The sequence below is a fragment of the Sus scrofa genome, chromosome 6 (assembly GCF_000003025.6).
Source record: "Sus scrofa isolate TJ Tabasco breed Duroc chromosome 6, Sscrofa11.1, whole genome shotgun sequence".
NCBI classification, from domain to species: Eukaryota; Metazoa; Chordata; class Mammalia; order Artiodactyla; family Suidae; genus Sus; species Sus scrofa.
In genome coordinates this window covers 77,861,608-77,887,247 of record NC_010448.4, presented here as the reverse complement: position 1 = coordinate 77,887,247, position 25,640 = coordinate 77,861,608, and the positions used below count along the sequence as shown (strand labels likewise).

The 25,640-nt window shown below is 49.7% G+C and overlaps 1 protein-coding gene across 4 annotated transcripts in view; it reads left to right on the top strand.

The window, feature by feature from the left end:
• CAPZB (capping actin protein of muscle Z-line beta subunit) overlaps positions 1 to 25,640 on the top strand; it is a 131,972-nt gene that overhangs the window by 25,406 nt on the left and 80,926 nt on the right. For 2 of the 4 annotated variants that reach the window (XM_021093208.1, XM_021093206.1), the window contains exon 1: positions 20,130 to 20,159. In XM_021093208.1, coding sequence (XP_020948867.1) covers positions 20,145 to 20,159 — 15 coding nt within the window. In that variant the 5' untranslated portion in view covers positions 20,130 to 20,144. 4 annotated transcript variants of the gene reach the window in all.

The following is a 25,640-nucleotide window of genomic DNA, read 5'->3' as shown; positions in this document are numbered from 1 at the left end:
CTGCCTTGGCTTTGCAACAGACCCTCTTCTGAGAGGTTTTATTAGCATTCAAAATTATTTTCCTATTTATTGCATCTGTTTCTCAAAGCTCTCATGGCTCTCTTTCCACTTACTATATTGGTTGCTCTTAAAATTATGAGCCTTGCCATATAAGAACCCTATAAAATGCAGGATATAAGTTTTAATTTTTCTTGCATGAATAACTGGCTCTGATATCATGACCTTTTCATTGCTTAGAAAGAGAGTAGATGGTAGTCTGTGTTGCTAGCTGTGACTGTGTCTGTGGGAAGAGTTTAAGATGAGCTGCACATTCGGGCCTTGGGGCTCTTCTTGTCTCTCTGTAGCTCCTTTCAAATTGGCCTCTTTTTTTTTTTTTTTCTTTTAGGGCTGCACCTGAGGCATATGGAAATTCCCAGGTTTAGGGGTCCAATCTGCTGGCTTGTGCCACAGCCGCAGCAACGCCAGATCCTAGCCGCATCTGTAACTTAGACCGCAGCTCGCGGCAATGCCAGATTCTTAACCCACTGGGTGAGGCCAGGGATTGAACCTGCATCCTCGTGGATACTAGTTGGGTTCGTTATTGCTGAGCCACAACGGGAACTCCTGGCCTCTTTTTTATTTTTAATTTTTTGTTTTCTAATTTTGTGTTTACCTTAAAATTGCCAGTTTGTACCTTTTGACCGCCTTCATTTAATCCCTGCCTCCCCCACCCCCTGCCTCTGGTAGCTGCAAATGTGATCTCTTTTTCTATGTGTGAGTTAATTTTTGAAGCACAGTTGACCTACAACAGCGTGTTGGTTCCTGGTGCACAGCGTGGTGATTCCATGTTCCTGTGCATTTCAGAACGGCCACCGTGGTCGGCCTCGTTGTCAGTCTGTCACCATCTCAGCTAAGAGAGGACATAGCTGCTGACTGTGCTGCCTGCCCTCTACATTTCAGATCTCTGATGCATTTATCTTCTATCTGATGGCGTGTACCTCTTCATCTCCCTCACTTACTTCTCTCCTCCCCCCATCCTAGATTGGCCTCTTCTAGAGAAGAACATTTATTTATCGAGTTAAAAAATAGAAATGGGAAGAGACTGGCAGCCGAGTCTCGGATGCTTGGAGCCCTGGCTGGCAGTGCTGGCGTTGGGCGACCTCCTTGCCACGATTAGCCCACGCTCGGCACACCTTTGGCTGTTGGTACTTCTTAGACGGCCACCTTTGGTTCCTCTTCTCCTGGGCGCCCTCACCTGCGCCCAGGCCGTGCAGCTAGAGTTGCCTCTGTCTGCTGCGAGCACTGCTCCTTCCGTTGGTAATTGGCCCGGAGGCTCAGAGCCACCCAGGCCTTCTGCTTCCTTGCTGCTTGGTCTGCACTTTGGCTTCCTCTTTGCAGGGTGGTTCCTTGAATTGAATTCACAGTTTGAACTCACACGCTCAGCCCCTCCCCCTCCCCTTTACGCAGAGTTTTATCTCTTCTTGAGGGTTCCTGCTGATGCCAGACGTTTCTTTGCCCCAAGAGCTTTAAGCTGCAGGGGGCCCCTTGCAGACAGTGCTTAGAAGAGCTGGACTTCATGCAAAAGCGGTTCTGCCTTTGCCTTAACAACCTCAACGCTCCACTTGAATGAGCAGTCCTAAGTCATTTGGAGAAAATTATGATGTTTCTGAGATGCATTATCATAGCCTTTGGCATTTACGGTAAAGGGTGCAAGTCTGCAGTCAGACAGCCTGGATTTCCCACCTGCTTGCGGTGTGGCCTGGGCCAAGTAAGCCTCCCTGGTTGGTTGGGATGGGCCTTTGAGCCTCACAGGGTTGTTGGGATTGAATAAAGACGAGGTGTAAATGTGTAAGGTGTAGGGAACAGTCGATAGTAATTTTGTATGACTTCCCCAAATCAAAGCAGCAGGGAGTTCCTTTGGTGGCCTAATGGGTTAAGGATTCAGCGTTGTCACTGCTGTGGCTTGGGTCACTGCTGTGGCTTAGGTTCTATCCCTGGCCTGGGAACTTCCACATGCTGTGGGCATACCAAAACATACCTGCCCCCAGGAAAACAAACAAAAGACAAAATAAAAGCAGCAGGAAAGCCCTTCCAAATGTCATTCGCTTGGGAAAACAAATGTCCTTTTTGTTTGAAAAAGAGTCTCTAAAAGTCAGAGTGTAGCTATTATAGAGTGACCTGGACTTGCTCTTTAGAGGGTCGGTCTTAGTGGCTGGTACTTTGTTTCTCATGGTCCTGGAGGGGCGGCCTACCCCTTGTGGGTGCGGGTGCGAGGGTGCTGCCCTCCTGGCCTTGCCTGTCCTTTGCTTGACTTTCTGAGCCAGCACATCCCTGATCCTCAGTTGTTTGTAGGCTTTTGGCTAGGACTTGCTGTGAGAGGGCCTGGCCCTTGGAGCAGGTGCCACGGAGGCATGGAGCCTGCCCTCCAGGGGCCCCTGTGTCTGCAGGAGATGAGCTGTGACCGGGAAAGTGGCAGGAGGCAGCACCTGGGGTGGGGTCAGCAGCGCGGATGCTGGGGCTGCTGCCTGGCTGTGTCCCTCGTGTCCCTTGCTCCTCACCCTCTCATCCGTCAGAGGGGAGTCAGGCTTTTTGGGGGATGAGCTTGCACACCTCTCGGGCTTCTCTCACTGCCTGGGTTGTTTCTAAACGTCCTGAGAGGTGGCGTTCACCGGCACGTGAAGCAGACCGAGGCCCTGCTTTCTTGGGATGGGACTTCATAAATGGCAGCCTGATGGTAAGGAGGGCGATGTGCTGCCAGAGCCTGAGAGGGCCGGAGAGCTGGGTGGGCAGGGAAGGGCCCTGCCCCCGGGATGGTGAGATGGGCCCCCCGAGAGGGCGCCAGGTACTGGGGCACCCAAGGAAGGAGCAGCTGGGGCCGAGGAGCAGGGCTGCCAGTTGTCAGAGTGAGCAGAGCACTGCGTCAGCAGGGCCTGGTGCAACAGGTTTTATTCTGATGATCACGGGAGCCACAGAGTTGAAAGCAGGGGCACTCGTGATCTTCTTCATGTTAAACTAGGCTATTCTGCCAGCAGGTAAAGGAGAGTGAGAGGCCAGGGTGGAAGCAGGGAAGAGCTGGCAGGCTGCCTGGTGAGAGGGTGGGTGGTGCAGAGGAGGGGGGCAGCACTGGGCTTTGCTCAGCGTCATGGGCCATGTAGGTGGACACTGACTCCAATTTGAAGGCCCCTGGGGTTTGTCTGCTGTTGAGCGACGGACACCCGCAGGGACCATCCCCACCAGGCCTCCTGGTTCGGTCACACAGGCTCCACAGGCAGTGTTCTCCCCACACCTCCTGCCACGCTCACGCCGTGGCAGGGGCCTGCCAGGGCCAGGAGCCCCTTGCGGCTTTCCCTCGGCTTGGTGCTCAGGCCGAGAGCCGAGTCATCGGTCTTGCCTCAAACGTATGTATTCACTGACTGTGAGTTAAGCACTGTGGCCAGCCCCAGTGATACAGAGGGGACCAGGAAGGCCCTTGCTCTCCTGGAGCCCTTAGCCTAGCGGGGGAAGCCGGCAGCAGCCCTTTAGTCACCGGGCCCAGAGGGGGCACGCTGCCACGGGGGGCTGCAATGGGGAGCTGGGCTCAGGGACAGTCAGGGAGGACTAGGCTTCAGTTGAGGGAAAAGCAGCCTAGGCAGAAGGAACAGCGTGTGCACAGCCCTGTGGCAGGAAGGAGCTGGTGAGGACCTGGAAGAAGCCAGTGCGGGCGAGGCGCAGAGTGGAGAGGCGGGAGGGTCGTCTTTCTCCCACAGGAGCCTCGGAGGGGTGTGAGCAGCGAGACGGGATTCAGCTTCAGTCTTGAAAAGCTCTCTCTGAACCGGGTATGGAGGAGGGAGGGGACTGGGCAGGTGTGGGTCAATCAGGCGGCGACAGACCAGGTGAGACCTGATGGTGACTTGAAGGGGGGGTATGGAGAGAAAGAATAGAAAAATAATTATGATAAAAGTGAGTTAAAATGCTTCCCAGCGTTCTTGCTGGCACAGTGAAATGCTCGGTGAGTGTCAGCTGGTAGGCACAATCCTTACAGGTTTGGAAGGGAAAACCCTGCAGTTCGCCGTATATAAATCGAGGCTGAGGCATTTGGGCGTCGCCCAGAGAAGTGGAGGCAGCAGTCATTAGATGCCTGGGGTGTGCGTGTTTGCTGATATTTCCAGACTGTCCCATGCAGAAGTGTGCTCTGCTTTAGTCCCAGCCTTGTCACTGAGCGGCTGCGTGACACGCCGCTTCCTCTTCTGTAGGGTGGGGCTGGTATCACCCACCTGCCAGCTTGGGTGAGGGTCCAGGAACTTGGGTGGGAGCCCTCTGCTGGTCTTGGTGCTGCACACATGTGGGCTGGGATGTTCGTTGAGCTGTTATTACATGGTCCTCCTTATCCCTCCACCACATATTAGTTGGGAGTAGGGGCAAAAAAAGCTTTCCTAGTTAACCATGTGTAGGATTGTTTATTTCTGCCCTTAGAGGCTTTTTGTATGCCTTCTGGGTCTGTAAGTTCTTTTTCTCTCATCTGTAGTCTTCCTTTCCCAGTGCCTCTCCTGTTTCTGTCCTCTGCTCCCACCACTCTCCTTCCTTGTGCCAGCACCCGTTGTGGGATCTCCTCGGAAACTCGTGCTGACTCTGGGCATTTCCAAGCACTTCACCTGCTGAGGTTGATGAGCTTTTGGGTGAAAATGTCACTAAGGCCTTCAAGTAAAATAGGAACAGTTGGTAATAATGAGAGAACAATAATAGTCTCTCCACAGAGCTCATGTGCTGCGTATCAGTTTGCCTTGCAGTGTGACACGTATTGGGCAATGATAACTTTTGCAAACTTTGTAACTCAGCAGTCTTTCCTTGGCACCAGATGAAAACCTTACTAGCGTGCAGGAATGAGTCATGTAATAGCAAAGATAATTCTTACAAATAATAAACATCCCTTTCTGTTTTTCTAAAGACAGACATTGGGTGGTGGTGGCCGTGGGGTTTTTCATAACCTCTTGTGCACTCCTGACTGGCCTTTTCCAAACCAAACATGGTGAGTGTCTGCATTTTAGGTTCTTTCTGTCCTTTGCCCCTTAGCCATCAGATGGACAAGATTTTCCAACACAAGCCTAAATAGCAGCTGACACCGCAAAAGCGTGAGGGAATAGTTAAGGGTTCTTGCTTGCTTCCAAAGGGTCTTGTGCCCGCTTCCTTTTTTCTGGATTCAGTGCTCTCATCTGTGAAATGAGCCGAACTCGATCATCTTCAGGGGCTGTCCTTCCTCCTGCTTCAAGCTGGAGGATCCAGTCAAGTGGCCTTTGCTCTTGGATTGTAGCAACACTCCAGGAGTATATAGTCAGTACAGGTGACTTTCTGTGTATCAGACACACCCTAAGGGTCAATATAATGAACTTCAAAAACAATTTTTTACGTGAAAAATTCTTTTGCCACCTGTGATTAACCCAGGTAGGAGATCTGTTCGAGAGGTTGGGGGTAGACTGGAATGGTCATATATTTGGTTTCTTAAAGCAGCACCCCCCCCTCCCCCCAGTGAGAAAGGAAGCAGCCTCAAGGCACGGTGGTGTTTGGGCGCAGCTTACTGTCCAGCTCTTTGTGGACACTTCTTGGGAAGCACTCGGTGGCCAGTTTTGCAAATGGGCACTTGTTCGCCACTGCTCTAGACTATCAGCCACTGTGATGTTACCCATCTGAGCTTCTGAGGTTGAGCTTTTGGTCCCGATTGGGAGACCTGGGACTCGTGACCGCTGGCTAAGTGCATATGGAACGCCTGCCATACCACTCTGACCTAGAGGTACGTAGACCAAAACCGCAGCCACAGCCTTGTCCTGAATTTGGTGTTGAAAAATAGACCGCCCCTGTGTATGGCTTCAGGAGGCGAGGGCTGAAGCTTGCTCCCAAGACTGTCAGTGTCATTCTGTCCATGAACTTGGACTGGGTTGAGCACTGCGGGGGGGTGATTGAACCAGGGGCATCAGGTTTCGAGTGTGACCAGAGGTGCTGAGAGCTGCATTGTAGTCATTTCAGTGTGAGGTGCACTCTCTCCTCCTGGGAAGCTGAGGAGTCTGACATCATTTAAAGAAAGGGAACAGGCTGGAAAGAGGGACGTGGTGATGAGGAGCTCCAAGATGCTGGGCCCTTCACCTGGAACTTGCTCGGGAAGGGAAGCAGGCCTGGTGGAAGGTGTGTGGGCCCTGGAGGTGGGCAAACAGGATCTGAGTCTTGGGTCAGCCTCTTCCAGGTGCTGTGGCTCCAAGCAAGCTCCTGAACCTCATTTTCTTCCTTTCACCCTCAGGGAGTTAGGGAGAGTTGACTCAGTCTGTGTCACGTGCCCGGCAGGGTGGCCATCAAGAAGTGATAGCTAGGAGTTCCTGTCATGGCTCAGCAGAAACGAATCTGACCAGTAACCATGAGGACGCAGGTTCGAACCCTGGCCTCGCTCAGTGGATTAAGGATCTGGCATTGCCGTGAGCTGTGGTGTAGGTCACAGACGCAGCGCAGATCCTGAGTGGCTGTGGCTCTGGTGTAGGCCGGTGGCTACAGCTCCAATTTGACCCCTAGCCTGGGAACCACCATATGCCATGGGCACAGCCCTAAAAAGACAACAACAACAACAACAAAGAAGTGGTAGCTAGCTTTCCTTATTATGTTATGATTTTGGGCCCCCCTGGAGAAGACGTAATGATTTTGTGCCAGGTTCTGTGCCAGGAGTTCCATCCATGCCCTCATTTGATCCTACCCAGTCTCTGAGGTTGGGTAGTGGAATTCCCATTTCAGAGGTTAAGAAACTCATGGTGGAGGGTGGCTGAGTAACTGTGTGAAAGTTTCATCAGACCGGCTGGGACTGAGGACTGGCAATCCCTTGGGCTGGCACTCTGGATACCTTTTTTTTTTTTTTTAGGGACATAAAAGTGATAAGAGTCACAGGTTTCTTCTGTCTGATTTCATGAATTGTAAAAAATTAGAAAAATAGCAATTTATAAAATAAAGTTACCTTAATCCTACTCCTTAGATCAGAACTTTTGTTATTTTGGAGTATTTCTCTCTGGTCTTTTATTCTGATTTGCTTTTTGGAAGATGTACAAATAGATACTTATAATGTTTTGTAGTATGGGTGGCAGTATTGCATGACAGTTAAGAGCATGGCTTCTGGAGCCAGGCTGCCTGGTTCCTGTTTCAGCCCTGCCACGAGAGCTTTGTGATCTCTGACAAGTCCCTTAACCTCTCTGTGCTTCCGTCCTCTCAGCTATGAAGTAGGAGTAATAGCAGAAGCTGTCCTAGAGGCATGTTGTGAGGATTGTAAATAAAGCACCTAGAACAGGTCAGGCCCACAGGAAGCACTTGTCAGGGCAACTTAAAATCACCAGTTTTGGACATCAGCACCTTCTCCTCTTAAGCCCGATTCTAGCCATTTCATGCATGTCACCTTGCGTGGACATGCCATCATTCGCATTGAAGACCTGCTTATTCTTTTATCCTCTTGGGCATGTTGGCACAGCAGCCTGGAGACGAGGTCCGATTTCCACTGTCCTTACTGTGAGATGCGGTGCGGCCCTTCAGAATCCTCTGCCAGTGGCTGAAGCTCCAGGCAGACTTCGCGTCACCTCTTGTCACACCAGTGCATTCTTTTCCTTGGCTGTCAGAATTTCGAGCACCAAGCGCCCACTTTGTTGCTTTACCCCTGGTTCCGGCCTTGGGAAGTGCAGCCTTTCAGTCCTGCTCCAGGTACAAGGGTGCTTCTTGCCTGTCAGCTTTGCCTCCACTTGGGTTTTGTGGCGAGGAGCTGCCTGGGTGTCATCTGCAAAGGAAAGCCACCTGGCCAGACTGAAGCCAGATGGCAGAAGTCAGGAGACCCACCGGTCCTGGGGCACATCTGGGGTCGTGTCACCGTCTGCTGCCCCGGCCTCCCCAGCTGTAGATGATGGCTTTAAGTGTCATCCCCTCCAGGGCCCAGATAATTGCCAGCTGGGCCATGACCGGCCCAGAAGATATGACCCAGAACCTAGAGAGGTGACACATACATCAGATCTGATGGAATAAGAGGAGCAACGGGTGGCTAAGTGGCTGCGAGGGCGGAAACTTTCACTGTCCTGGTGAAGGGAGGTGGCAGGGCAGGTAAAGAGCAGAGTCACTGGAATCCACATGGCGCCTGGCTAGGTAGGTGAGGGTTTTGGAAGTGAGCAAGGCCAAACTGGCAGACACTGAAAACAGTCGTCCCCTGCCCCCGAAATGTGCTGGCTCCTGACAGCTTGTTGCAGACTAGGGAGTGTTTGGTTGGTCAGGTCCCGGGGCAACTTCTAATGTAAATCATTTGCTGTTGAATTAAGAAACAAGAGCGTTTATCATAGGTAAGAGATGGCGAGACACTTTGCATCTTTCTTTGATCCAAATTGTCACACTTGCCACCAGCTTTGGATCCGTGGTTGAGAGGAAAAGTTTGGGGGTTTTCCTCTGGGTTCTGCGAAATGAGCAGGTTGCTGAAGTAGGAAATAATGGCTTCATCTCAGTCTCTAAACGCTCTTCTGAGTTGGGGCATCATGAGTAGAAAAATATTTATCACAAGCCCCCAGAGGGTGGAAGGGAGGAGGAGAGGAGGGAGCCCTTTCAAGTTGGTTCACCTCGAGGAGTCGGAGTTGTGCAGCTTTATGAAGGCGGACTCCCTCCCAGGTGGGAGGCGCCAGGGAAGGCAGGTCTGGGTACTTGCTCTGCCTTGGAGCCGTTCCCTTCCGGGCACATCCCCGCTGGCCGCCGTGGCCCCTCTTAGCTCGGATTACTTGGAGGTTGTTTGCTTGCCATCAGACTGCTCCCTGCTCCTCAGCTCTGTCTCTGCCCTTTCTTCCTTCATCCAAGAGAGCTTATTAGAATGCAAGTGGGAATGTCATAATTAGAGAGCAAACTTGAAATCTGATCCAGCTCCACCGTGGAATAAACTTTATACTTGAACTGCACTTTTTTTGCAGATAGCTTAGGTGGCACCAGCTCATCTGTGTGGTGCAGCATTTGGAGGAGCAGAAGGCCGGAAGGCTCCTGGGCCTGTGTTGAACTGGGCCGGCTAGCGGAGTCCTCCGCCAGTTCTCAGGGGAGCCAGCTCTGGCTGACTGACCCTGAACCCGGGGTGGCGTCCCTGGGGCATGCCTAGCTGAAGTGGATTGCTGTGTCCACAAAACACTCTGAGAAGGCACGAAGAACTTGTGGTTCCAGCTTCCTTCTAGGTGGTGCTGGGTTCCTTCAAGGATTCGGTCTCGTCCTGCCCCAAAATTGCCTGGGCCAGGTTTTAAATTCGTTAGTATTTTTCCTTCTCACAATAAAACAGCCACAAGCACCACAGCATCCCGATTTCCCGAAGGTCGGTAGAGGTTTCATCTGCTCCCAGTGGAGATTGTTGTCACTGCGGGCTGGGCTAGGTCGTACATACCCCTCTGGGATGCTCACTCTCATCTCGTCTGTGGCCATGGTCAGTTTTTGATCAGTGGGGTTGTAATTTGAGGAAGCACATTCAGAATAAGAATTTTATGTCGCGAAAATAAAGAAAAGCCTAGTTTCTACACAGTACAAACCCTAGAGGGTAGAGTTAACAAAATCCAGTTGGCCCATGGATCATAGTTTTTTAGAGATTGAGAAATACTTTTATAAAAAATTTGGAAAGTTCAGAAAAATAGATAAAAGGAGAAAAAGAATCACTTAATCTTCCCTACCCAGAGAAAAACACTGCCAACATTTGCATATATTGTTTCTTTCCAGGATTTGGATATTTTCTTAGTTGAGATGAAATTTTTATATCCAGCTTTGCTAATTTAGTATAAAATAGATTATTTCCCATGTTTCTAAGGATGCTCGACACAAACATTGTAGTTATTACAGGCTATTCGATCACTTCCCTGCTGTTGGGAAGGTTATTTCTATTTTTTGGCAACAAAATAGTGGGCATATTTTTGCGTGAATTTGAGTCATTTCTTAGGTTAGATTCCGGGAAGGGTATGAACGCTTTAAAAGCTTTGGGTATCTAATTGCCAGTTCCTTTCTGAGAGAATGGTACTCCCCTGCACCCTTTCAGGCATGCCAGTTGCTCTTCTCTTCTGTAGTCCTTGCGCCTTTTATGTGATGTATAATCTTCCACTCATCTCTTCCAGTCGGCTTATTGTCATATTATTCATTTTCATGTTGACTCATTTCTTTTCACCTTTGAGGACTTCCAGGGGGTGACATCTTGTCAGGGGCAGCTTTTTTCTGTCGAATGTGAGCAGGGTTCTCAGTTTTCCTGCCCAACGGCATCCCGAACTTCGTAGACATTTGGGCATTTGGGCCAGTGCTCGGCCTCCTCTGCCATTTATCTTAGAGGGGAGCCCGGCAGCTCAGCCCGTGCCTTATGAATGGCATTTCAGGGCCATCCTGTGTACACTGGAACCCACCCCGCCACCACCACCAGCTCCCCCCCCCACACACACCATTATCATTATCTGCTGAGCCTCTCTGTGTAGGCTGTTTTGTCCAGTGATTCTGGGAGGCTGCCAGCTTCCACTGTTCCTGCCACATGGCCTTGCCATGTTCTTGAGAGAAGCAGGGCACAAAGCCGAGGGGGAGGCAGGGCCAGCCCAGGGGCCCAGCAGCCCAGCACTGCCAACACCTCCAGACCTGCCATGGTGCTGTTTTGTTGTTTTTCCAATAGCTTTATAGAGAGGTTACTTACGTATCATGGTTTGAAGTGTATGATTCAGTGATGTGATTTTTTAAGTAAATTTATAGAATTGTAGAGCCATTACCACAATCCAGTTTGACTGCGTTTTTATCATCCCAGAAAGCTCCCTCATTCCCATGTGTAATCTCTTCCGTTTCCCATCCCCTGGAGCCACAGATCTTTCCTTCTGGACATTTCATTTCTATGGAATCACATGGATTATTTTCTTTTTTAAAGGAAATGATTTGATTATAAAAATAAAGCTTGTTGGAAAACATCTGGAAGAACAGAAGCCAAATTATCATTAGTAGCTGCCTTGGGGGAGTAATTACCTCTAGGTGTCAGGGTTATAGGAGGACGTTTCATTTTCTGTAATGCTCGAATTTTTATATCAAGCTGGTAGTATGTTTACAGTCAGAAGGAGAGGGTAAAGGGGAAAGGTGCGTGTTTCATTTGTGGATAATGCAAAAAAGTATAGAGGATGAAAAAAGAAATCACTCAAAATTCCCCCTCTACTGAATAAAACCACTTTCACTTTTTTGTGTTTTTCAGTTTTCCCTGAGCATGTTTTTAAGATGGAGCTTTCACATTTAAAATTTTGCACTCTGCTTTTTCTTATTGGCATCACATAGGTCTTTTTCCCCACCTAACTTAAAATAACTTTGCCAACTTCCTGATAATGATTTTAAGTGGTTCATCTTAATGGTTGTACCATAATTTACTTAACACTGAGAGTTAGGGTTGTTTTTACTTTTTGCTGCTCTAAACAGTGCTGAAATGAGTGTCTATAAAAGCTTTGTCTAAGACCTCTGCAGAATTTGGGGCCAAGGGGTTTGTACCTGAAAATAAATAGGTTTTTTTTTTTTCTTTTTTTTTTCCCTCCCAATTTGGAACTGGTTTTGCAAAATTGCTTCCTGGAATTCTTCCCTGAATTTCATCTGCTCCTTGAAATGACATATTTTGACCCCAGGATTTCCAGGAGGTGGCTCTTTTACGGTTGAGGTAGGAGGTGGCAGGGAAATGAGCGAAAAGCCAAACCAAGGCTGTGAGGTGGCAGTGCCCTTAGGAGCCAGGATGTCATTTATCTCAACAAATTCTTGTAATCTAGAATGTGTTTAGACTTGTGTTTTTTGTAAATAATCTTTTTTGTGTCATTGTTCGTCCTTGGTTTCTAGCAAAAGTCTGTGTATTTATATGGGTGAGAAAATGTTTTAGCTGTTTTAAGATGGTCCATCCAAAGAGTTGTGGTCAGATTCAAGCCAGAGTTGCCCAGGAGTGGGGAGGTGGCAGGATGGAAACAGGCCGAAGGGGCAGCCCCTGGGGGACCTGCAGACTTTAGGAGGGAGAGGTTGCAGAAGTTCTTCAAAATCCAAACAGAGGTTTTTTTTGTTTGTTTGTTTGGTTGGTTTTTTTTGTCTTTTCTAGGGCCGCTCCCTCGGCATGTGGAGGTTCCCAGGCTAGGGGTCTAATCGGAGCTGTTGCTGCCGGCCTATGCCACAGGCACGGCAATGCAGGATCCGAGCCACGTCTGTGGCCTACACCACAGGTCACGGTGACACCGGATCCATAACCCAACTGAGCAAGGCCAGGGGTCGAACCCGAAACCTCATGGTTCCTAGTTGGATTTGTTAACCACTGAGTCACGACAGGAACTCCGAAACAGAGGTTTTAAACCTGGGATATTTGGGGGATGAGCGGGGTCAGTGATAATAGCTCATTTAAACTTTTGTATGTATGTGCATTTCTCAGGGCAGAGGGGCCTCTCATCACTTACCTTCGGCCCCACAGAGGGTCAGAACCACCAACGGCCCTGGAGGGTTTTGTGTCTTCATAAGGAGGAAAGCCCCACAGTGCCGCCACAGCTCACCCTCGGTGTGGTCTTGTTCAGGTGATGGCGCTACACTTTCCTCATTGTGAAGTCTGGGCACATTGGAGGCACTCAGGCTGACATCCAAGTTATTATTTGAATTTTTTGCTCATGAAGTTTTTAAAGGCAGCCATGGACCAGGAATTGACCCAGGTCAGCTTATGTCTCTCACCGCTGGGCCCTGAGTCCGGAGGTGTTAGTGTGGTCCTATTATACTGTATCTTGTTTATTTTACAGAATGGATTTTTGGAGTTCTCTTGCGGTGCAGTGGGTTGGGGATCTGGCATGTCCCTGCAATAGCTCATGTTGCTGCTGTGGCGTGGGTTTGATCCTGGCCCAGGAACTTCCACATGCCATGGGTGTGGCCAAAAAAATAATATAAGCAATGGATTTTTAAAAGTCCTTCTCTAAGAATAAGACATGCTCACTGTGAAGAAGGGAAGGTTTTTTTGGGGGGGAAAGGTATGAAATCAGACCAGCACTAGGCATCTACTTGTTTATCCATCTGAACATTGATGGATGAATGCAAATAACGAAGGCTTCTTTGAGTGCATTTGATGTGGAGTTAGTTCCCACAGCATGGAGGATTTTTATGGCAGCCAGACTAGAGCCAGAAGCAGCAGAACCTTCCTAAAAACAAACCAGAGTTAGCGATTCTTGGAGTGTCTGGTGGCATCTTTACAAGAAACCAGTGAAAACAGCTTTCCAAGTTCAAGAGTTTTTTGGTGATTTGGGGGATGGGGACCCGATGTGTTTTCAGTTCTTTAGGCACCTGGGCTGATGTAAAGCTTCTTTGAGAATTTCCTTTTGCTCCTCTGTTAGGACGCCTCCCTGGAGTGCAAATGAGAGAAGGTTGCCTAATGTCTGGTATACATTAAACTCCCACAGGCCTCGACGCCCTCAAGAGCCTGGCTTAGAGGGCACCTGGGGCTTCGTGCAGGGAAGTGGCCTGATTTGATTTTTTTTTTTTTGGTCCATCCTGTGGCACATGGAGCTCCCGGACCAGGGATCAGATCTGAGCCACAGCCTCAAACTAAGCTGCAGCTGTGGCAACACCCGATCCTTAACCTGCTGTGCCAGACCGAGGATTGAACCCAAGTCCCAGCGATCCCAAGAGGCGGCCCATCCCATTGTGCCACAGCAGGAGCTCCTGATTTAAATTTTTTTAAAAAGTTCATCATGGAAAACTTCAAGCTTATAATATAATGAGTCCCGTTTACCTGTCGCCATGGCCAGTCCTGTTTCATCTATACCCACCCACTCCACCGTTTCCTAGTTTAAATGAGTTTGAATCAGACCGTCCGATTTCATTTTAATGAGCAATGTGGGCCTCTCCACTCTGAGAACAGGATTCTCCTACACACTGTACCAGGGTCTCAATGACAAGAGTGGTCACTGGCTTTTGTTTTTTTGTGGTTTTTTTTTTGTGTGTGAAAATTATCAGTTTAAAGAGACACCCAGTGTGATGACTGCAGGGCCCCTGTGGGTACCTCGTGTGCTTGGTGCCCCTCGGGCTGCTGCTGTCTGTACCTTCTGCTCTGCCCCTGCTCCCCTTCAAGCCACCCCTCACTTGGCATCACCATTGCCTCCACCTCTTTGGAGCCTGGGGAGGGTCTGATGTGGTCCTCTCTGTATCGGGGGACTTCTCAGTAGGTGATGCCATGCTGGGTGCCTGTTAAACCAGAGGGTTGGGCACGCCCATCATCACCCTCCAGTGGTGGCTCGTTCTGTATATACATGTCGGTGCTCGAGGGATGACGTTCAGTGGATGTGCTATACCCCAGTCCCACAGGGCCTTCTCTTTCCACGTTGAAACCCATCTCTCCCCGAGCTGGCTGGGCAACAAGGCTGAGTCCCACAGAAAATGTGGGGCTCCTAAATACACCTCCCACACCCACGGTGCTTCCACGGAGAGTCCTCAAGCAAATTAGTGCCTGGTATGCTCAGGCCACCAGTGTGCCGTGTGTGCTCTCCCTCTGAAGGCAGGGAAGGCCTAGACCCCAGGCTCCAGCTTGGACACACAAGTTGCACCGCCAAGAAATGCATGGCAAACTAACTGGGGTTCACTCTTTCAGAGTTTTCAGTCCCGAGTAGTAGTATATTATGTGTATTTTCTTTTTTTTGTTTGTTTGTCTTTTTGCCTTTTTTTGAGCCGCTCCCACGGCATGTGGAGGTTCCCAGGCTAGGGGTCCAATTGGAGCTGTAGCTGCCGGCCTAAGCCACAGCCACAGCAACTCGGGGTCTGAGCCGTGTCTGCAACCTACACCACAGCTCATGGCAACGCCGGATCTTTAACCCACTGAGCAAGGCCAGGGATTGAACCTGCAACCTCATGGTTCCTAGTCAGATTCGTTAACCATTGAGCCATGACGGGAACTCCTATGTGTATTTTCTAATTTCACTAACTGTCCTTTGAAAGCATGGTTTTGAAGGTGAATGGTGTGTCTTTAGGGTGAATGGAGTAAATTGGTGGCCCTTGGGTGCAGCAGTAGGTACCCAGACACTAGTTCTGAGTCATCCGCTTAGGCCCCCTCAGCTTAGATGTCTGCAGACTCTCCTCCTTTCCTTGTTCCCCGAGGTACTGCCGCATGTCCCAGCAATGTGGCAGCTCCTTGCTTTGGATCTGGTGGTTGCCATGCAGAGCAGCTGGCCTTAGGCTAGACCGAAATGTCCCCTTTCACTGCGGAAAAGTTGGACTGAGCTGCCAGGGTTGGATTTCGAGAGGAATGTTTTATCTACATAAGAGAGCAGATTGTTTTTACATCATCTCTCCCAATGTCTATTTCTAACACATACTCATTACAAACGCATCTTGTACTAAGGTATTTTTTGAATGATTATACTCGAAAGTGCTTTCTAAGCAGTTTTTTGGGTGGGGCAGCAATACATGTGTGTTTCACTCCAGCCGATGGAAAGTGTGGTAGCATCCTTCTGCCTGGTTATGCCCTGGCCCTGCCCTGCTTTCTTATGCCTGGGCAAACGATGTCCCAGCAGCTGGAGAAACTGCTGGAGTTCTATATGTCAGGACCTTGATTCCCTCAGAAAATCCACAGAAACCTCAAAAGTACACTCCAGGGCAGAATCGAACAGGAATGAGATCAGCACGTCAGTGGACCTGACCCTGGGGACACCCAATGGCGAGTGGTCTCAGAATCGTGACGTATGCAAGGTGCAGGCAGAGCCAGGCATGTGTAGCCAGAAGACTTCTTTCCCACAGGCCTCTCTTACCTAGGATGTGCCACCAGGATCCATACCTCCTTGGACTTGGGGGGAGCTCACAGCTTCGTCCATCCTACAGGAATGCCTCCTGGCTGAGGAGGAAACCTGGTTTCCATCACTGATTGGAAACGGATTCCTCCCCCTGCCCCCTTGCTCTGGATGTGATCTTCCTATGAGAATCAGCTAAGCCATTTCCCCCTGTCAGAGGACATCCCAGCCCCGGCCAGCTGTCTGCTGTTGGTTATAAGGGAAACCAAAAGAAGGCATGGGCAGCCCTTGCCAGTGACCTTGACGGCTGCTCAGGGCCTGTCAGTCTCCGGTGGGAAGTCGGGTACCTGTCTGTGTACTAGCGTGTTTTAACAACTCAGTGTGTTTTGAGAGCTGAAATCCTAACCTGGGCCCTCCCAGGGCCCTGGCTCCTGTCCCGAGGCTCACCAGTGAGGCCACATAGGAAAGCAGGCGAGTAGGATACCTTGGGTGTGGATTCCAGTTCTCTGTATGAGCTTGGAGGAGTCCTGGGCCTCTCTGAGCATCGGATTCCGCAGAGGGCGTGGGAAGCCTCCGGGCTCATTTTCCGGAGTTACCTCGGTGTGCCGCGCAGCGCTGAGACCTTGGGAAAACCACCTCTTTTCACTCAGCAGGCTCTGGGTTTCCTTCAGTTTCCTTCCTAATTGAATTTTCTCATTAAAACCTGCCTTCCCCAAGCTGTTGGGCAGCGGTACCCTTTCGAGGTGGTGGAAGAGCGGCTGGCTCTCTTGGGTTCGTTTCTCCCTCCACTTCACCGGTGTCTAATTGAAGTACACTCAGCAGCACATGGTTAAAGTGGCGCGTTGGCCATTTCTGTTAGTTTTATGATAACATGTAACATCTGCCTCCCCCCACTCCCTTCCTCCTGCGTCTGATCCTGCACTCCCCAGCCTTCCAGCCTCTTGCTAAGCAGCGATCCAGCTGGCAGAGCAGGAACAAGTGTTTCTGTAAGCATTCCCACGATCCTTTAAGTGAGGAGCGTGACCTCGGAACCATGTGCCCGGTCCCCGCCCCGACGTAGGAGGAGGTGGGAGGTAAGAACAATACTCGGATGGATGGATTCCCTGTCTGGGGCACTGCCGAACGCGGAGCGTCTGTAGGCCATCCAGACACAAGCATTCTCCTGGGATTCAAGGGTTAGAGGGGAAAGTGAATTGATTTCTACCTTCTTGTTAGAAGCAAGAGCCCAGCAAAACAGTCAGCTCTGCTTTTCTAAGCTCTCCTGTGGTGCCTCCCATTCGTTTTGGTCACGGGACTTAGGAGTGAAGTTTTAAAAAATGGGCCAAGTAGAGCAGCGCTGTTTTCTTTGTGTCATGAAGCTCTCCCATGGCTTGCTTTGCCAAGGTCCCTGGTAAACGGTTTATCTCGCCTCCCTGGGCTGGTGGGAGCACGTGGGGGAATGCGCTCCTAGCTTTGGAAAACGAGGAGGGCGTCTTGCTGCGACGGAGCCGGGAGCAGGTCTCACTGCCCCTCGTGCTCTCTTGCTAATGGCTTTTCCAGTTGCAGAGACTCCTCCGTTTCGTATCAAGTATTGCCGTCTGTGCCGAGGGTGCATGTGCTTCCCAGGCGGCTGCCTCGGCAGCCTGCAGTTACCGGTGTGACCAAGGGACAGGAGACGATTGATGCTACTTTATTTCCTTTATCGGGAGTGAGCGAGCATCCTGCTCACAGACTTATTGAAGAAGGCGTGGCTCTGTGACTTTCCTCTGAAGGTGAGGAGGTCCGAGCTGGAGGTGGTTAGGGTGGTAACGTCCCGGCCCTTGAGTTGACTGTTCAGCACCTTGTCCTGAAATTTCTCCCGATCCTGCTCGCAAAAGAGACATGTCTTATGTTCATGTGACTCCCTGAATCACATGACTGCTTTTAACGAAAGTGTCTGGATGGGATACAGTTTAATCTTCCATGGGGCAGAAAAACGCGCTTCTGAGAAACGGAGCATCCGGATTCAGAGAATTGTCTCTGCGCCCTCCTTGGGTTGCGGCCCCTAGAGGTGTGTTGAAATAGGCGCTGCGCACCCGAGCACTTTGCTCCCAGTCGCTGCCGTGCTGTTTTCTAGAGGTTGGCAGAAGGCCAGAGAAGCCTTCATTTGGAAGTTTTAGCTTCTGTCCTTCTACCTTTTTTCTCTGCCTCTTCTCTGTCCACTTAGCTTATAAACTTGAGGCTGCGGTGACTCCCTCCCAGGTGCGTGCCATGTGCTGTGTGAGGACACCCCCCACCTGATCCAGCAGATAACAGTGTGAAGGGTGTTACCCTTGTTTTCTAGATGCGGAGACAAGCCTCGAAAGAGCTGAGTGGCTTGTCCAGGGTCACGCAGCTGGGACCTGGTGGAGTCAGCACTTGAATGCAGACCACCTCTCTTGAACCCGTGCCGTGAGCCTCCCAGCCTTGCTCAGCTGGGCAGGAGCGTTAAGTTCCACTTCTCTTGGAGCCTTGAAGGCAAGAAGGTGGCTGCTGTGGTCCTTAGGATAAGAAGGGACCCTGGTAGCAGCAGATGGCCTGGCTGCTGGACAGTATAGAGAGACCTGCCTTTGAGTCCCAGCCCCGTGGCCATCGCCTGGAACCTCACAGTGTCACAGTGTTTCCTGTGAGAATAGCAGTTACCTCCCGGTACTGTTCATAAGATTGGAGGAAGCAGTGGCACGTAGAGACTTAGAGCAATGTTGTGATAAGTGTGAGCTATTGTTTTTATTAACCCATTTTAAGCCCTTAAGTCCGAGGCTACTGTGGAATAGCCACCCGGTGAAAGGCTTGTTAGCACTCGTGAAAGGCATATGAGCAGTCACTGCAGTGTTGCCAGCAGAGCCCGCCCTGGACGGTTGGGGACCAGGTGGTCCTGCTCCTGCTATGCAGGGCTTGAGCTTAGTCTCTGGTTTTCAGAAAGGTATCTTGGGACCAGAACTTGTTGCTTCTCTTTAATTATTTTGCTCATTGAACAATCTTGGCTCCCTCCTTATCTACCAACTTTCTTGAGACGTAGGAGTCATCATTCAGAGGAGGATGGAAGGAAAGTTTTGAGCTTGTGAAAGTGTCTTGTTGGCAAGATGTTCTTCAGCTCTGAGGAAACTTGTCTGTGGATAGAGGAGAGGTGTTTTCACTCGTAAAGACACGTGTCATCTGGCCCAGAGGAGCCAAAAAGGGGCGGCTGTGACTTGTTTGATTTTCAGACTCTTGTTCCATGGCCACCTGCGTGCGTGCTTTCCAGTAATGTTAACGACAGAAGTGGAGGGGTGTGTGTGTGTGAGAGAGAGAGACAGAGTGTGTGTGTGTGTGTGTGTGTGTGTGTGTGTGTGTGTGTGTGTGTGTGTGTGTGTGTGTGTTTTGATTCTCTGTAGGAATATTAGGGTCTGGTGCCCTCTGAAACTAAACTCTGTGGAGGAGGATGGTGACAGGACTTGTTTTTTAGTTGAACATTTAATATGTTTTAGAAACTGTCCTAGTGCAGTTCCCTGGTGGCTCAGCAAATTAGGGATCCAGCATTGTCACTGCTGTGGCTCAGGTTGCTGCTGTGGCATGGGTTCCATCACTGACCTGGGAACTTATGCATGCCTTGGGGATGGCCAAAAAAGAGAAAAACAAAAACACCGCATGTGGCAGGACCCGCATGTTCTGTGCTGCGCTGTGCCTGTGGTTGATAGTGTGGAGTAGCTGTAGGAAGGAGCTGCCCCTGAGTTGGATAGGGCAGGTGGAGATGGGGGCGGGCATTGCATGTTGACTCCCGCTGGCATTGGACATAGGAGCTCAGGAACCCAGGAGAGAAACTGCTTTGGTCCATGTGTGAGCACTATTTTTCTCTTCCTCAAACCTCCCTTCGGACATAAGTCAAAAGGCAGCACAGCCCTCTGCTAGATGAAATGCTTAGATTGATGAAGGCTTTATCTCCCCCCCCAATCCTTTAAATCTTGCTTCTTTCCCGTCATGACGGGTCCATTGTGCTGTTTGCATTTGGGGCCCAGGGCCTCCCCCACACCTTTGGAAGCCATGTCCAGTGTGTTACTGGCGGAAACCCATGGCCAAGTGTTAGAGATTTCATCCAGGCCATCTTATAAATCAGTTCGGGGGAAGGTTTATGTGAATTGGCTGCTTCTGCTATGAAAAGGGGAGTATGCTATTCTCAGCCTTCGTCAATGAACATGTGGATGTTTTTTCCCAAAATATTTTTATCTCTTCTTTGCAATACAGGGACATTCTGCTTTAATTATCTTTGACTTTGGTGAAAGGCTTCTTGAGTTTCTTATGCCATCGAGGTAGAAAAGGACAGCATGTATGACATCCATTGAAGACGTTTCAGAATCGCCGCTACTTAAGTGTCAGAATACCAGTTGACAAAGTGGAGGGATTAGTCGCTTGTTACATGAAACCAGCCAGGATCCTGCAGAGGCAGCAGCTGTGGACATCTGTGAAACATTAATGATTAGACAACAGGTAACGGAGCCTTGCAGATCATCTGGAGGGGTCCAGGAAGCCATCAAGCAGGGAAACTGTCTGAAAAGGCTTTAGCGTATTTTGAGAAGTCCTCCGGTCAGTGAGAGTGTTGGGGAGAATGGAGTCTGTAATGCAGAGTGGCAGGAGATTTCAGAATTTCTTAGATGATAGAACTGTCCCTAATTTAAAAAAAGAAAAGGAAAAAAGGTCAGACCAATCACTTAGTTCTCTGGTGGCCTAGCAGATGGGGAATCTGGTGTTTTCACTGCTGTGGTGCCGACTCGCTCCCTGGCCTGGGACTTTGAGTAGACTGCGGGTGTAGCCAAAAAGAAAACGGCAAAAGACCCCCTGTCTCGCTCTCTGATTTTCTGAGCTCGCAAGTTGTCCTCCAAGTCATTTGAAATTAATTTTATTTTAGCTGGGGTGGTTGAACGTTCCCTGGAGAATGTTTGGTCACGGGAGGCCAAACATGTACGTCGCTCTGTGTCCTTCTCAGTCACTCGGTGCCTTGGCTGCAAAACTGGGGTAACGATGCCCATCTCATGGAGCTGCTGTGATGCCTCCCCCAAACCCACACAGGCAGTGCCTGGTCCAGTCAGCCTATAAAGTAAGCTAGAAAAAGAAAATGTTATTAAGAAAAGCACAAGGCAAAGAAAATATACTCAGGAGTACAGATAGGTATCATTGAAAAGGATCTGTGTATAAGCGGACCCGCACGGTTCAAACCTGTGTCGTTAAAGGGTCAGCTGCATAAAGTATTCTTAATGAGGCCATTGTTAATTCGAATAATGTAGAGTTTTGTGTAAAAATTTTTTTAAAGTAAATCCTGGAGTTCCCGTTGTGGCGCAGTGGTTAACGAATCCGATTGGGAACCGTGAGGTTTCGGGTTCCGTCCCTGGCCGTGCTCAGTGGGTTAAGGATCCAGCGTTGCAGTGAGGCGTGGTGTAGGCTGCAGACTGGCTTGGATCCCGCGTTGCTGTGACTCTGGCTTAGGCCGGCGGCTACAGCTCCAATTAGACCCCTAGCCTAGGAACCTCCATATGCTGCTGGAGCGGCCCTAGAAAAGGCAAAAAGACAAACAAACAAACAAAAAAAGTAAATCCAGTCCCATTCTTGAATTTTAACTTATGGCTAAACTGTAAGCAGGGAAAGCACTGAACTCGGTAATAAAGAGATTTCTTTTCTGGTCCTGGCTCGTTTGCTGTTTGGTTATATGGTAGTTCTTAATTAGTTATAGATATGTCTGGACCTCAGTTTCCCTCATTTAAAAAAAAAAGTTGCTGATTAGGTGGTTTCTAAGATCATCTTTAGCTTGATAGTTCTGTGATTCTGTCTTAAAATCTGGAGCGGTAGAGGGAGGCACACCCAAAGTAAAATGCTCAGTTCCCCCGCTGGCCTATTAGCAGAGCTGAGAACAGTACAGAGGGCCATCCGATGCTGAGCAGTGGATTTGTCAGCTGTCATCTGACCCAGGGTGTTGCCCAAGTCATCGCCTCTGCTTTGTATGGCAGAGTCATGCAAAGCGGGTGGTTGTTGCCTTTAGTTTGGGCGCTGATGGGAACTGCAAGCTGAGGACTTGGCGTGGCTGGATAGTGGTGGCGGATGCAGGGGGAGAGGGCATCTGTCTGCTTCCAGGGCAGGTGGAAGACCCCAAATACACCTGTGCTCCCTCGCCTTGCTGTGGGTGCCGGCTCTGCTTATTAGCAGGGAAGCATGTGCTCCTGGGGGACCCCGATTCTAACTCCTCATTGAGAGTCTTCGCCGTCCTGCCAAACTTACCAGCTAAACATTGACCCCTACAGAGGTGCCATGCCCTGTTCTGCACTCTGAGATTTGGGGAACGTATTCATTGACTCGCTTAGCGAAAGCTTTTCCTTGCCCACCCCAGCAAAGATAGAGCTCCACCTCCTAGCGTGACTCATGGTGGATCCTTCTCGCCCTGCAGGGATGTGTGTGTAAGGGAAAAATCGGCTGGTGGCTGTCGTAGTGTTTGACACGGAGCCTGTGTGTAGGTTGCTAAGTTTTGTTCCAGAGTAAATATGTCAGGGAGAGGGGAACTTGGAAATTCTCATTGCTGGATGGGGAGTCGAGGTAATTTGGGGGTCTCTGCTACGGCCGTCCCATTTGTATGCTTCTCATGGCCTCGATGGGCTTGGGGACACCAGTAAATGGGGGAAAGTGAAATAGTGGAACTGCTTCTTTGGGCCACCCTGGCCTAGAGAAATGGGTCTGAGGACTTAGGAAAGAAAGCTGAGCAAGGAGAGAGCAGTACAGAACAGAAAAACAAAAGGAAGGTCTTTGAGGGGTGAAACTCTTCAGGGACTTTGGTCAGCTCTTATTAGTGTTTTCTGCCCAGAGGGTGTGCTCCCTTCTCCCATTCTGGTTTTGCACTGCAGTAAACCCGGGCAGGGGGCATTGTGTGGGCTGAGAGTTGTGGAAGCCTGCCCTCTTTTGTTGGTGCTTAATGACTTGGAAACTGAAATAACACTCCGCCTACCTTTCTAGAGACTCCTGGCAGCCTAAATGGAAAAATTGCGTCAAGTGAGCAAAAAATAGGGAGGAAAGGGCCCTTGAGCACCCAAAAGCTATTATGTAAAAGTCCTAGCAGATAAGCGCCGTGCTTTGCACTCTGGGAGACTTGCTGATGTTTACGGGACTGACTGAGGGGACGCCCTCATGGGTTAGATGCTGTGCCAGACACGGCACCTCATTCCAGTGGCCCTGCAAGGTGGAGATTGCTATTGGGCCCCTATTTTAAAGTTTTAAAAACTGAAGCTCCAAGGGATTAAGTGATGACTTGATTAGTTCCACCCTGCAGGTTAAGTGGAAGAATAGGAATTTTTATTATTAGAACTATCTTGTGCCTTTAGAGCCTTGGACTTCCTTGAGAAAAGGATGAAAACTGTGGACCTTGAAAACACATGTGCACCCACCCGCATGCACATACCTACCTTCGTTCACTGTCAAGGTGCTTGCAAACTCTGGGGCTGCCTCTGGATCCAATTTATCAACCTGTGAATCTCCAATTTATTCCTTCTCCCAAAGTTGGGGTCCCCCCCCCTTTTTTTTTTGTTTTTTAGGACTGCACCCATGGCATATGGAGGCTCCCAGGCTAGGGGTAGAATCAGAGCTATAGCTGCCGGCCTACACCGCACAGCAACGCAGGATCTGAGCCAGGTCTGCGACCTACACCACAGCTCATGGCAATGCTGGATCCTTAACTCACTGAGTGAGGCCAGGGATCGAACCTCATGGTTCCTAGTCAGACTTGTTTCTGCTGCGCCACAATGAGAACTCCTCCCAGTTTTTTTTTTTTTTAAGACAGGTTTCTGATTTCCTAATCCATAGCAGATTAGATGGGGAAGTGTAGCTGATGGCCTGACAAAAGAGGTAGAAAAATTTAAAAAGCGACAACGGAGCCATGTTCCAGGAATGGGCACTTCTAACAGCGTCCCTTGGCCAGTGAGAAGTGGTTTGACTGTGTTTTCCTCTGTGTAAAAACAGGGACCTCGTAAAACATTTTAGAGGACGTCATAGCTTTTAGGATTAATAGAAAGTTGGTACATGTATACTTTGTTACCCAAAGGGGGCTGGTTCCAGGCGCCTCTGCAGAGACCAGAATCTGAAGATGCTCAAGTCCCATATATAAAATGTTGTAGAGCAGTGATTATAGCCGGCCTTCCATAGTCAAGGGTTTTGTATCCCTGGGGACAGAGGGCCATCTGTGCTGTGGTTATGTGGAAAGGCCACCAGGAGCAGCGCCCGGCGTAGCTGTGGTGATAGGTCAGTTTTCCGTGTGCAGTAGGAGGCTGTGGTCCTTCTTTCCTGTGTCTTTTTCTGGCTGGCTTCTTCCTTAGGTCAAGAGCTCCTGGAGGACAGGGACACCGCATCTGAGTAGCTCAGCTCGGGGTGCTCAGTGCCTCCCCATCACTCACATGCTTGCTCTGACACCTCAGTGTGTGGGGGGTCAAGTGCTGGTTCTGCCACTGACTGTGTGACCAGGCAAAACTTTCTCTGAACCTCATTTTTTTTTTTTTTTTTTTTTTTTTTTTTGGCTTTTTGGCTTTTTGCCTTTTCTAGGGCCGCTCCCACGGCATATGGAGGTACCCAGGCTAGGGGTCCAATCGGAGCTGTAGTCGCCGGGTACACCACAGCTACAGCAACTTGGGATCTGAGCTGCATCTGCGACCTGCACCACAGCTCACGGCAATGCTGGATCCTTAGCTCACTGAGCAAGGCCAGGGATTGAACCCGCAACCTCATGGTTCCTAGTCAGAAACCACTGAGCCACGACGGGAACTCCTCTCTGATCCTTCTTATCTGTCTGTAAAATGAGGGGGCAGGACTTAGATGAGCTTAAAAAGTCCATCCAGATCTACATTTCTGTGATCCTGGCAGAATTTTTTTTTTTTTTTTTTTTAAGTAGACACTTATAAAGTGATTAATGTTTTCATGGTGATCAAAATGACATTGACCCCAGGCACTGACCTATTCACCTTGAAATGGTTAATTTTATGTTAAAGATGACCTTGACCCAGCTATGCTGATATACAGTGGACCCTGAAAGTTGAAGGTGGCTTGTTCTGCCAAATAGGGGCTTTCACTAGGCTTTAGTTAACATGGTCCAGGGTTTGGGATTTTTCCCATGGGAAGGAAAGTCATCCAGAGGGAATGCTTGTGTTTGTTTGGTGAGCCAGCACTCACCATCCCCTGCTGTCAGCACTGTGTCCCTCCCAGAAGATTCAACCAGAGGGCAGTCCGTGGAAGAAACGCTTTTCTTTTTATTAATCCAAACTCTGCAGTTTTCCAGAGCGACCTGCAGCTGAGTGGTTGCCTGGATGGGCCTGTGAATCTTTCCCAAATAGCCCTGGGCACAAATTGTTCCTGAGCCACATGGCAGAAAACAGATTCAACTTTTAAACAACGTTGCTTTCTGGGTCACAGATTATAAGAGACAAACCATGGTTAAGTTAGACTCCAAAAATTTGTGATAAATCTGCCTGGGCCCCAGTCAAGTTTACCTTTGTGTTGTCTGTGAAATATTTGCTCTGCCTCTTGGAAATGTAAACGACCGAAGGTCTTGATGAATTTTGAGAACAAACTGTGACGGCCTTGAAGCTTTGGTTGGTTGTTTATATATAGACAGATGCTATTAAGTACAGACCTGTCTCAACCAGTCGCTAGAGCAGGCCAGGCGGGCCTTCTGCTCAGAAAGTCGAGCAGTTTGTGTTCCTGCTTGTCCTTGAAATGACAAACACTGTTTTCAAAGGGCACACACAACCATGCACACATCAGTGAGGCCATGTATGGCAGCATCTTCTAGAAGGTGGTCCCAGCTGAAGCACTTAGTCCACTCCAACTTCTCCTTCCTCGTAGGTGCCCTCCTGTCTGTCCTGACAGTTAAAGTCTGGCCCTCCCATCCTCTCCATCCGGAAGCCAGAGTCCCTCTGCTGACACTCCTGCCCCCAGTCCCGTCTCTGG